Source organism: Hydra vulgaris, chromosome 06 (genome assembly GCF_038396675.1).
Source record: "Hydra vulgaris chromosome 06, alternate assembly HydraT2T_AEP".
Taxonomy (NCBI): Eukaryota; Metazoa; Cnidaria; class Hydrozoa; order Anthoathecata; family Hydridae; genus Hydra; species Hydra vulgaris.
The window spans coordinates 35532892-35547313 of record NC_088925.1 but is presented as its reverse complement, the minus strand read 5'-3'; the positions used below and the strand labels follow the sequence as shown (position 1 = coordinate 35547313).

At 25.6% G+C, this 14422-nt stretch overlaps 1 protein-coding gene across 1 annotated transcript in view; it reads right to left on the bottom strand.

Annotated features, from left to right (window-relative positions):
- The window catches only part of plcbh2 (phospholipase C, beta H1), a 155025-nt gene that overhangs the window by 76355 nt on the left and 64248 nt on the right, over nt 1-14422 (bottom strand). The window contains exons 11-13 of the mRNA XM_065799973.1: nt 11998-12077; nt 8973-9057; nt 8782-8872 (exon numbers count right to left, since the gene is read on the bottom strand). Coding sequence (XP_065656045.1) covers nt 8782-8872; nt 8973-9057; nt 11998-12077 — 256 coding nt within the window. The remainder of the gene's footprint in view (nt 1-8781; nt 8873-8972; nt 9058-11997; nt 12078-14422) is intronic.

The window sequence follows — 14422 nt, the reverse complement described above, 5'->3', positions numbered from 1 at the left end:
ATATATATATATATATATATATATATATATATATATATATATATATATATATATATATATATATATATATATCAGGTTGTCAAGATGATATTTTTTAATGGTCTTTTATATTAATTTTTTTCTTTCTTTCATTTTTTGTAGAACTTTTTAAGTTTAAAAATTTGTTAGTAAATTAAAGACCCATAAAAAAGTAAAATTAAAAAACGACAAGAATTACAACTGCTTGATCTATCGCGGCTGTTTTACTCAATATAAAAACGAGCATGCCATCATGAGTTTATCAAAAAAAAAGAAGATATTTTTGCATAAAAAGTATAAAAATTCACAAACTTTTTCTATAAATGCTTGCATCTTTAACTTGAAAAAATATAAAAGACTCATCATTCCTTGTTAAATTAACATTTACATTAAGTGGAATAAAAATAAATATTGCTAAAATATTTTTAACTATAGAATCACTTTTCTGGTTTTCGCATATTTTGCAGAAAACCTGAGTTAGGCCAACTAAGATTTGATAACATAGCTCTGTGCTTAATAGTTGAAATTTGGAACACTTAGCCATGAATGTCTATTCTATCAGATTCCTAAATCATCCTGATGATTTTTTTTACAAAAAGAGTGTTTTTAAAGCATTTGTATTTTTTAATTTATTGTTTTTAAATGCAAAACATAACTTTTTTGATGGATGACATAAGTTATTGAAATTTCAACCTTTTATGTAAATGAAAATAAAAAAATTACTTTATGTACCTTCAGCTATGTTATCAAATATGTTTTCAAAAATGTAATGTTTTACAACAAATCTTGTTAGTTTTACGTGTACATTTGTGTTGACCTTGCAAACTATTTATTAACGAACTATCTTAACAACTGTTTTGGCGAGTCAATTTTTTAAGTATAAAGTAAACAAAATCACGCCAAATTTTTCTCAGATAAGTTGTTAAATCCACTTTTATCTAGTGCATTTATTTGTTTATTAATATTTTTTTTGTTTATTTGTATTATATTTATTATTAAGTCAATTTTATTTTAATAACTATGAATTCAACTGAGAAGAAAATTTTAAAACAACACATTGGATGGCTAAATGGTTAGGAAGATAAGTGTAATACTACAAAAGGTAAGTAATAACTTACCTTTTGTTAAGCGATTAATTAAGGCAGATAAGACCACTAACAATGTCATTTCCATTTAAATGTCTTTAAAATAAGAAGCTATTTATTTAGCTTTCTTTTGCCAATTAATTTTGATACCTAGTAATGACAAGTTTGAGAAAATGAGCCTAAAGTTAACACAAAAGAAAAAAAGAAATATGAAAAATTTTTTTTTTTTGATTTAAGCTATAAGGCAAAATAGTCATGTTATTCTTAGGTAGAGCTAGCAGCTACCATGGTAGCTGCTAGCTTTCCTAATTCTACAGAACTAGTTGAGTAGAGTTCTTTAAAAAACCATGCTTCTATGCCTCACACACCTACTAATTGTAACATTAAGGAGGACAATACAATCTCTGGAAAGTGCTTACAATGAGAACATGAACATAGACAAGATGGAAACTTAAGAGCTCTAGGTAAGTTTCATAATTTAATTATTGCTCCTGTGATTTTCTCCATAAAAACTTTAGATAATGTAATGGCACTTGTTTTATATATTATATTATATAAAACAAGTGCCATTACATTATTAGAGTTGTGTTAAAACTATATAAATTACCGTTGAAGGAGTGTAAGACTTTAGATTTTCAAGCTGATATTTCTTTGTTGGATAATGAGAATGTGAGAATGAATCAATTGTGGGCTGCTAAAAGCGTTGAATGTTCTAAATTGGCAGAAGCTTTGCATTTATTATGAAATCAACTTGTAGGCAAAATTACTGAGCTTCATCAATATATAAATTTATTTACTATTAAGTTTTATGCTTGCTTTCCAAAAGAAGGTATCACGCAAAAAATGTATGAACTTGTTTTTAATGTGCCACTATTTGTGAAATTCCATAAAACTATTAAGTTTTTGAGTGAAGAGGAGGGAGAATGTTTGCATAATGGCATAAATCAGGAATTAAGACAGTTGCATTTAGTAAGAAATCAGGAGCAGAAGTTGCGTCTTGTTCTAAAATGTTTTGATTTGCGCAGCAAAGCTGATAGGAAGCTTCAAGCCTCTAAAGCAAGAAAGTGTGTTGTGTGTTGTAAGCGTGCCGAAAATTCATTTTATAGACAAAGTCTTTGCCTTGTTTGTGATCATCAATTTTAGTTTAAATATTTAAAAAAATTATAAACAAAAAAATAAAACTTTTTAGATCTAGGATAAATTATACAAAATCCTTAATTTATAAATAGGAGAATTTTATTTTGTTCTAATATGTCTGTGTAATATTTGTTTAAAATATTTGAAATCTATTTTAATGTTTGTTGGGTATGATCTTGTGTGTTTGTGTAGTTAATTTAAAAAATGCATTGCCCTTCATTATATGTAACATTTTTTTTATATATTAGATGTCCATTTAATTATTATCATCAGAAGATAGTTCTACCTTTGCAGTATCTCTGCTCTACATACCTCCTCTCTGGTTGGAATAAAATTGCAATAATTTAGATCTTCCAATATTTATGAACGGTGATGTACTCGATGAGTCATCTACTCTTCATCTTCTAGGATTAACTCTTACTTCAAATCTTTCTTGGAAACCATATATCAAATCAGTTGCAAAATTAGCATCTGCTAAGGTTGCATCTCTTTATCGAGTTCAACACTTTCCTACTCTGGATTCTATTCTCTATCTCTATAAATCTTAAATTCGGCCTTGTATGGAATACTGTTGCCATATCTGGGGTGGATCTTCTAATGATGCCTTTCTTTTTTAGACAAGGTGCAAAAACACATTGTAAACAGAGTTATACATGCTCTTGCAGCCAACCTCCAACCATTATCACATCATCGTGATGTTGCTTCTCTTTCTCTTTTCTACAAATACTATAATGGGCACTGCTCTAAAGAGCTAGCGTCTCTTGTGCCACCTACTAAAATTCATTCTCGCGTTACTCATCATTCGATTAAGTCTCATCCTTTTTCTGTGACTGTTCCTATGTGCTCCAAAAACACTTATTCGTCTAGTTTTTTTTCCTCGAACATCAGCTCTTTGGAATTCGCTTCCTTCATCTTGTTTTCCTGATTCATATAATTTGCAATCCTTTAAGTCGTCCATCAATCGTTATTTTGCTCTACAATCTTCATCTTTTCTCTTCCAGTAACTTCCAACTTTAATTAGTGGTTGCTTGCAGCCTTGTTGGAAGCGAAGATGTTTAAATATATATACATATATATATATATATATATATATATATATATATATATATATATATATATATATATATATATATATATATATATATATATATATATATCAAGTTGGTGGGAACATTTTGTTTGATAAATTAAGAATTTGTAAACATTATTGTCACAATTTTGAGTCTAGCGATTGTTCTTCTGGTTTAGAACTTAAAGAACTTATCAATTATTGACTGTTCTGGTTTACTACCTAAAAAACTTATCAATGGACCAACTGACTATAAAACAGTTTTTTATGAGAATAAAAACGAATTATTAAAAGATTCAAGTTAGCTATTTAAACAAACACTTTGTTTTTTGTGAGAAGAGATTATTGATTCAAGTTCCATAAAATAATTCTACTACCAAAAGCGAGGTTAATTCAAAAACTTTAACTCAATTTTAGGCATGAATTATTTTATTAGACTCCGTGAGTCTTTATTTATTAACAACCTAATACCATATTAGTATTGTATGAACAGAAAGAAATATTGTAATATAAATTTTGTAATGCAATGAATTTATCAGCTCAGTGAAATTATTTTCTAAAATAAGAACTTCTAGATTTAAAAACAACTCATTTAACAGCTAATTCCCCTTAACGATATTTTTCGTAATTTTATGAAAGTTGCTTTCATACTTCAATAAAGTTTTAGCTAACCTGTAACAATTAAGTTTTTTTGTTTTTTAATAGCCAAACAATGAGTGGAATAATAGCTGAAAATTTCTGATTTTTTTTTATAATAAGTAACATGAAATTACTAAAATTCAGCCAAGTTCATCATTTGATGTATTTATTCTAAACTAAAAGAAGTTTTTTTACTAAAGAATTAAATGTCACCAATTAAATGTTGAAACATTTAATTGGTGTTTATGTTCTTTTTACAAAACTAAACTTCCTATTATATTTCAAAAGTTATAAATGTTTTAGTAAGACCCCTTAAGCTCGGTTTGAAACAGTCGTGCTATATATATATATATATATATATACATATATATATATATATATATATATATATATATATATATATATATATATATTTATATATATATTTATATATATATATTTATATATATATTTATATATATTTATATATATATATATATATATATATCTATATATATATATATATATATATATATATATATATATATATATATATATATATATATATATATATATATATATATATATATATATATATATATATATACACACACAGCAAGTGTTAAAAACCTTGTTCCATGTTTTTACCAAAAGTGTTTATAAAAAGAAAAGAATAAAATAATATAACTTTTAGTATTTATTTTAGTATTCTGGGTCCATTTTTAAACCATATCAGAATGATCTTTTTTTTTAATTCTGGAAGGGATGTTGCACATGCTCCCTGAACCTTGCTTTTCCTTTTTGTTTCCATGCATTTTTTAATGGGATTTAAGTCAGATAAATTTAAGTCAGATACACCATTCAAAAACATTGTTTCCTTTGCTACTGATCTATTTCACCATTCTTTTTGATGTATGGCATCTGGCATTGTCCTGCATAAAAATTTCTGACTCATGAATACCTACACACTAAAAATTAAAGGTAGAAATTTTTAGTTAAGGTAGGATATATGATATACCATTAGTAAGGTATAATTTTCTACCTAATAAGGTAGAAAATTATACCTTTAAGTTAAAAAATTGTATGACAAATAATTGTTTTTAATATAGTTTTCTACCTTAAAAGGTAGAAAATTATACCTTACTAAGGGTATATCACATATCCTACCCTAAGGTAGAAATTTCTACCTTTTTTTTTTAGTGTGTAAAGTGTCTAAGAGTTTTGTCTCTAAAACAATTATATAGCGCTCAGAATTTATTTTTTGATGCACACAATTCAACTAGATTGCTTATGATGGAAAAATTACTCTTATCACTCCACATTGCACGCAACCAGGTCAGCTCAGACGCCCAATGCCTATATCTACATGCAGTAAGTAATTGTTTTTGGGTTGCACTGCAGCTAGGTAAGCCTTAGTCCACCTGAAAATATTGCACCATGCAAACTGATATGGTATTAACAGGTCAATATTGTTTTTTTAACTGCCTCACTGTTAATCATGGATTTTTAGTTCCATCTCTCTTTAATAAACCCATTTTTTACTGGTCTTAGGCCTACCAGATATGATATTACGATTTGAAACCTTTTAGATATCTATTTATTGCCGTAAAAACCTACTTATTGTCTTTCTTAAACGTCCAGTATGCTCACAAATAATGTTAATAGACACATTTTCTCCTTGCCATTGCCATTTTCTCCTTACCATGATCTGCTTTTTTTTTTAAAGAGAGATATTTTCCTAGCATATAGGGTAATTTTTCAAATCATAGAAGTTGAACAACAAAAGCGAAATTTTTGAAATTGAAAAGATGCAATTTTTACTGATCGGCCGGCAACATGCTCAGAGTTTTATGACACACTACTCAATTTTGAAGTTTGCATATGAGTTATAGCTCTAAAAAAACTTCTAAATGTAAGATGACTCAATTTATATACATAACTGGAACTTTGTTAAGTCAAACAATTTTTTGGCTTTAAGTCAAACCATTTTTTTTTACTAATCTTTAAACCCTGTGTAACCGGAGGTCTTCTTTAGTCAACTATTTTTATGTTAGGTGATTTTTTTGTAAAAAATTTTTGCGCTGTCATTGGTCATTATAGGCCACAAGCCATCACTCTTAGCCTAAAGAGCTACAACCACATACTGGTGTGAAATGATGAAAGAGAGATTTAAGATCCAAACACATAGTCAGTGAGTGTTGATCCGACGTGCGCTGTGGAGCTTCCAATTGAATGTGTGCTTGAGTGTCAGCATAGACATTAGGTATTGAGCACTGTAACCACATCCATTAGATAGCCTAATGTCCGTTTTGTTGTGGTGTACACGTATATGCGACACAATGATCATTTATTGGTGACCAACGGAGCCATCCAGTTTTATAGATCTGGAAGATGTGATAATAAAAATAGATTGTAGATAAAAACAGATTGTAAATAAAAATCATAAGAAAATATCAAATGAGTGGTAAGACTCTTGTAGAGTAGAAGAACAAAGTATAAATGGTTATGTTAAATTTTAAATTGTATTTTCACAGTTAAATTTTTTTTATTTGCAAAACCAAAAATTTAGAATGTAAAAAAAGCTTGAGTTCAAAACTGACTTAAGTTTAAAATCACCAGAAAATTTCTGTTAATAAGAAAGGTATTAAACAAGCATTTAATTTTGATAATATATATTTCTTTATTATTATTGCTATCACTTGGATTCATTTATGTGAAATAAAACCTTTAGGAAAAAACAGGCTTTTCCAAAGTTTTCACGAACTTTGAGAAGAAAAGATTATTTTAAAATTGACAGAGAAAGAATTCAGAAACACTATTTAGTTTTAATGTCTAAGCATATTGTAACAGCAAATACACACCACTTGAAACACATGGTTGTGTTTATCACAACAACTTTTCTTATTTTTATTTTTCTTTTTTCTTATTCTTATTTGATTTGACAAGTAAAATACTCTTTCCATTGTATTGCAATAAATTATTAGAAAAGTATATATTGTTCAAAAAGTTTGTATTGTGTTGTAATTTGAGCAATAAAAAAAATGGATACATTAATATAACCTATAGTTGGTGGATAGAGGATGACCATCGCTCTGTACTCAGTCAAAAAAGCAATACCATAACAGATGTTAATAAATATTTCTGTAACTATTTACCAAAATTTACTGAGCAACATCTCATTAAAGGCACCAGTCAGAGTGATACCATAGTTTGTTGTAATAATATCTGATGATAATGAGATAACAAAATGCACCACTTCAACCTAATTATGAAATATATTTTATTTCTATTACATCAATTACATAAATTGTTGGTCGCTACATTGCATAAAAATCCAAATTGTTGGTCGCTATCTGTTCCTGGGAGAATTCATCAAAGGGAGACGAGGATGCTTAATGCAAATTAAGAAAGAAATAACAAGTTTATGGCAATAAAAAAATTAAATTTTTCACATTTATCAGCTCAAGTTGTACATGCAAAACTGGATCAAGTGCTGAAGATGTACAACAAATGTGTAAAACAAAGAAAATATGATCCATTAAATGAAGTTTTTGACACAGAAAAAGTTAATGACTCTGCAGTGAGTTGTATCATCTACAAAAAGTTGTACCATTTACAGATTGAAATGAGTTGTATCGTCATCAAAAAGTTGTATCATCTACATATTGAAAACAAGGAACAGGTCAGGTATACAACTGGGAATGCTTCTAGTTCAAAAACTATCCATCTATCTAAAAGAAGAAAAATGTACTAGAAGCATAAATTTATTGACTGTTATCTCGTGATGGGATCAACACTCAGACACCTTCACAGTCTGGTATATTCATATCAACTACTAAAAAAACTGTTAAACTTAAAGAAGAAAAAAAGAAAGCACTACATTTAGAAAGTTGATTACTGCACTTTGATCAATTGATCAAGCATTAGTGTTGAAGAATAAACAAAGAGAAGTCAAGTTAAAAGCATTAAATCTACCAGACAAAAAAGCATATACTGCTGTTAAAGGTATAACAGCTATTCTTGATGAATATAAATTATGGAAGAGTACAAAGATGATTGTAGCGGACACTATATATGTAAACATTGCAAGAATGAATGGGATTGTTAGTCAGTTACGAAGATATTTTACTGAAACTGGAAGAACAACAATTCATTGGTTGTCAAAATCATGTTCTTGACCAAGTCCTTCACGTAGTAATGGATAAAGAACTCGGAGGAAACAACATGTTGCCTAATATCGGAAATCCATTTATCCTAGAACTTGTAAAGAACTAAAAACAGCTCAGGAAGAATTTCAAGAATGGTAAAGAAATGATCACTGAAACATCAGGATGGCGTGATGAAATCCAACTTAATTTTATTTTATCAAACAATGCATAAGAATTGTATATTACATTTTAATTAATCTGGTTGTGCAAAAAGTGGCTGATTAAGCCAATTCAGATACCAATACCAATTATTCGGTACATCACTAATATATATATATATATATATATATATATATATATATATATATATATATATATATATATATATATATATATATATATATATATATATATATATATATATATATATATATTAGTAGAAAATCACTTAACAAAAAAATTTTTTTTTTTTTGGAAAAAATTTTTGTTAAGTGATTTTCTACTAATATATAATTGCTCTGTTCTTTTAAGAACATTGAGCACTCTATTGTGTAGAATACTTTTTAAAATTGTTTAAATATATATATATATATATATATATATATATATATATATATATATATATATATATATATATATATATATATATATATATATATAAACACATACATATATTAACATTTAAAAAAAAAAGATAAATACATACGCATTTCATCATTGGATGCAAGTTTCTTGTTTTTAATGAGTATTTTATATTTTAACTGTTCTGGAGATGGTAGTTCAATACCAGGCTCAAGCTTTGAAAAAAGAAAAAATACGTACGTAATTCATTAAATCTAAGAATAAATTAAAAACACATCATAACATTAAAAAATTGGATAATTGACTTATGCATACTAGATTGGATTCCAAAGGTTTATCAAGCAGCAGTGGTCCAAATATTTTAATGCACATTTCAGCAAGAATTTTTTGTTGTGGAAGGCTAATAAAATTAAACATAAATCTTTCAAACATCTTCAACAAAACAATAAATATCTAATACTTCTAATCTTAAAGACCTAGGTCCTATCCTCACATACAAAATTTTTACTGGGTAAAACCGCTAGAAATCCAGTAAAAAATCATACAATTAATGCTTGACAGAGAAAAATTTTATATAAAAAAATATATATATATTATATATTTTTTCAATTTTGTATCAGTAGCCCTGAAAAAGAAAAGAGGTTTCTGTCCACCAATTGCTTGTGAGTTATTTAATCAGATTTTTATGGTTAAAAAAAAGCAATCAGAACAAATGTTTCTATTTTGTTTTACTATTTATAAATGTTTTTAAATTATGAATTTATATCTTAAATGGTGTTAAAACATAATAAGCATTTTACTAAAAATTTCAATAAAAATTTTTAAATAGAATACGGAAAAGGCAATACCAATTTGCTTATATTTTCATTTTATTTATAGCAATATCAACATTTATTAATATTTTCTATAAATACGCAAATTGTTTTTGATTTAAATAACCTTGAATTTGAAAAAATTTGAATTTTGAAAAAATTTAAAAAAATTTTGTTTATTTAAAAAAAGTTTTCAAAGCTTGTTTACAATAACTATAAATATAATTAAATTGAAACCGCAGAGACATTCGTAATACCCAGTGGCAAAGTATATATTATTCCTGAAAATCATACATAGATCTAGCTACAGTAAAAATATCAGATTAAGAAGATAGTGCAAGTGAGGAAGAAAGTTTTATTTAAATCATAAACATTTTGAAGAGTAAATATATTTTGTAAAGACATGTTTTATAAAGGCGTGTTCTTAATTTCTTGAAAATTGTAAAACCATTCTATTGCAAACATTAAACAAGTGAAATAAAAAATATTTTTTAAAAGTTTAAAAAATTTTAAATTTTAAAAAATATATTATTTTAGTTCTTATCAAAATATTTTTTCTCAAAAAAAAAAATTTAAACATATACTTGAACTTATAGAAATATATTTTGAGTTATTAAACCAAATTTTTTTTCTCATACTTCATTTAATTGCAAAACAATTTAAACAAAAAAATTGAAAAAAAATTTCAACTTATAAATCTTTTGAATGAAAAAATTAATTATAGTTAAACTTTTAATAGTATGCTATATCAAAAAATTAGAAAGTGTTAGTAATAATTAATTTTCTCAACTCAAATTTACTTAAGATGTTTTGATAAACATTTTTTTGGCTATTGCATTAAACAATATTTCATTAGCTGAAAGTGATAACAATGAAACTGTAGAAAAAGAAACACTTATTCTTAAAGAACATGAAAATTTTAATCAGAAGTAACATTTTCTAACTTCAAAAGAACATTTTCTAAATTCAAATATGAAAATTATTAGATACCTATTGAGTAAATGCAACAATGTTTTTTTTTTTTTAGATATAAATTTTATAATTTTATTAATGGAATATATTTGGAAATTTTTGAATTTATAAAAAAGTTCCACTTTTTAATTCTATACACTTAACTAAGTAGTTTTTTGAGTTTACTCATTTGTTTTTTTTCAATTTGATCTTACTCATTTGGCCTATATTATAAAAATAGCATGTTTTTGTGAATATATATCAAGTTTAAAATTAAATGACGATAATATTTTCATCAATTCTAATTTATTAACTAGAAACTATTTATTTACTTTGCTTTATTTTAAATATGTTTTTAATTTTATAAACTGTATAAAACAACAATAAAACAACATAACAAATTTGTTTTATATAAGCACAAACTTTTTCTATTGACGAAACAAATTTGCAGTATTGTTTTATTTATTTTTATATATATATACCTTTTTACAATAACAATTTAATATGCTTAAAAAATAAAACGAATTTAATAAAAAAAATTTTTCACAATTAGATTTTTTTGCATTATTTCAAGCCCTGCATACAAATCGTACTTGGGTGCAACAAGTCAAAAATTATGGATATTGAGTTATAAATATCATTTGATAGTATGTTATGTGTTGTACATGGTGACAAAATACCACAAGTCTAAAACGAATGTTTACAAAATGACAGATACAAATGGCACTCTTAGTTGGAAAAAAAATTAAAAACCTTAAACTTCAACCCTGATTTTCTCAGTTTTGACACTTTTTGACTTGGGGCACCCTTGATCTGGGTGTACGAAATAACAAAAATGATGTCATTGCAACATAATACATTCAGATGAATTAGTTTAATAAAAAATAGTTCTAATGTCGTAGATTTTAATGATTAATAATTTAGAGTTGTCTATAAATTACCATCGTTGTAGTCTAAAACATTTTCAGGAGACCTTGATCATTCTATTATCTGTATTTCAATAGCCCATTAACTTTATGTGTATAGTTCTGTTGCAATAAATGTGTATAGTTCTGTTGCAATAAATGCTAAAGTCAAGTTTATTGTACCATCAAAATGTTGTGTTTGTTCAACTACACCTGATGCATTCCAGTTTTATTGATGCATTCACTTAAACCTGGTGCATTCCAAATGCAACCTAACTGATAAAAAACCAGATTTAGATTCAAATTTATTACTGCATAACATGTTGAGTTAAATGTTACGCAAATGGTTGAAAATGGTTTTTATACTCACTTTATGAAACTCTTTTTTAAGTATAAGGCATAGTTACATACTTCTGTGTTTTATACTTTCTGTGTCATAGTTTTGGTACTGTGGATAATAATATTCTAAAAATATTATTATCCATGGAAGTATCATAATATTTTTAGAATTATTGTTTTTGTTTTTTTTGAGTTAATAATTTATTTTGAAAATAGTTTCATTTCCTTTTTTTTTTTTTTTTTAATCTTATGTTTAATATAACATAAAGTCTGTAATAATAAAAACATTTTTAAAAACTTAAAAAAATTAATATTACAAATTATAAAATTTACCTGCAATGATTTTCAAATGAAAGTACAACCGGGTAGGGGGAGGTGAGAAAAGCAGTATCAGCAATAGCTTGAACAACATCCTTAAATAATTGATTTCAATATTAATTTTTATTTTCTTTAAACTTTAAACTTCTTTAAACTAATATCAAAAAAATACTATGATTAAGCTGTTATATATATCTATATATAAAAATATATATATATATATATATATATATATTTTTTTTTTTTTTTTTTTTTTTTTTTGTTATTCACGACCTCAAGGCCGAGAAGGCCACTACAGACGAGGAGGTTACTTAATAGTGGTTATAACCCTCTCTCAACTCTCTAACTCCGAAACACGAACCTTGACGAACAAGGCCGCTGCGCGGAGAAACAAGTTGAGCGCGGTACTACCAGGGACGTGGTGGGGATCGAACTCGGAACCTCTCGCTTATGAAGCGAGCGCTTTACCACTACACCACTACCGCATATATATATATATATATATATATATATATATATATATATATATATATATATATATATATATATATATATATATATATATATATATATATATATATATATATGTACGCTAACATAACGGTTACATATATATATATATATATATATATATACATAACAGTTACATAACGGTTAGTAAAATATTTAGCGTTATGTTTACCGCTATGTTAGTAAAAAAATATGTCTTAAGCGTTATGTTTCCCAAAATTATTTACATATTCTTTTGTCTATGAAAGGTGTTATTTTTTACCCTTATGTTACCTGTTATGTTAGTTTAATTACATATAGTATGACATCATAGAAATATTTGTGAAAAAGCAGGACTTTAAGCAAATTGAATTTAATGTTTAAAATATTTTTCTATAAGCAATAAGAGTACTCAAACAACTTTTATATTACCACTGTTTGTTAGTATATGTTTATTATATTTTTGGTTACTGAGGCTCATAATTTTTATATGGATTATTGTTCATATATTTGATCGGTTTCTATTTAATATTATTATATAATGTTATACACATAAAATTAATAAAGATGAATAATAATATGACAACACTGTACAGTGTTGTACATACAGCTGTATGTATATATAGTATTTTTTTTCTCTTACAATGTTTAAAAACTTTTTCCTTAATTCTTTTATAATATGACATATTAATAATATTAGAGTATGTATATATATATAATATATATATATAACATATATATATATATATATAAATTATATACAATATATATATAATATATATATATATAATATATACAATATATGTACATATATGTATATATATATACACACATATAATATATATATATATATATCAAAATATATTTTAAAGCACATATTTTAATATAAATTTTTGTATATTAGTAAATATATTGAAAAAATGTTTATAATAATACATAACAAAATGTATAAATATATAAATATATATATATATATATATATATATATATATATATATATATATATATATATATATATATATATATATATATATATATATACAGTGGTCGAAGTAAGGCGGGATGCCATCCCATCACCTTTTTATGCAGTATGAACCATCCCACCACTTTTTATAAATCTCTATATATTACAAGGATTAGGTGGGATGGTATTTTTAATTTACCGAATACCACCCCATTTCTTTTTTTTCTCCACTTCAACTCTTTAAGCACTATATATATATATATATATATATATATATATATATATATATATATATATATATATATATATATATATATATATATATATATATATATATATATATATAACAACAATAATCTGATTAATCACCTTGCAGTTTTAAATAAACATATTAAAACTAAAAGTAACTTGAAAAATTGGGCCTCAATTGCAAAGAGAGGATTAGCTTAAATCAGAGTTTCAAGTCATAAGGGCAATAAAAAATGTTATTGTCTTAAGAATGTCACAAAGAAGAAAGGAGATGTAGCGTTTCAACCTTTCATCGCATGTCAAATTCCTCAGCAAAGGAACAAATCTAGTTAAGCGTTGCACTCTTTCTAAAGCTTAAATTTCAATAATATTTTCCATATTACTTTGTACTATTTTATATCCTTAAAATTTTGAACTGCTATATCTGCTGCCAGAATGGTTTGTAAAGTTTATTGGATTTGTAACTTGTAACTTGTAATTGTAATACAATTTCACTATGAATCGGTAGAACTTTTAGACATTTTTTAAATTGAACATTTTGTATATATGTAAAGCAAGCTATGTTTTGTTAATACAAGTTAATAAATACTGATAATTGACAATTATTGAGTGTAGTATTTTTATTAGTAGATTTTGTAAATAGGACAGAAATTGATTTGTTAAAATAAAAAACCAGCTGGGAAATCTATGTTATCAGTTGGGAAAATTGAGGTCTCCCCCTTTCCTCCTTAAATTTTC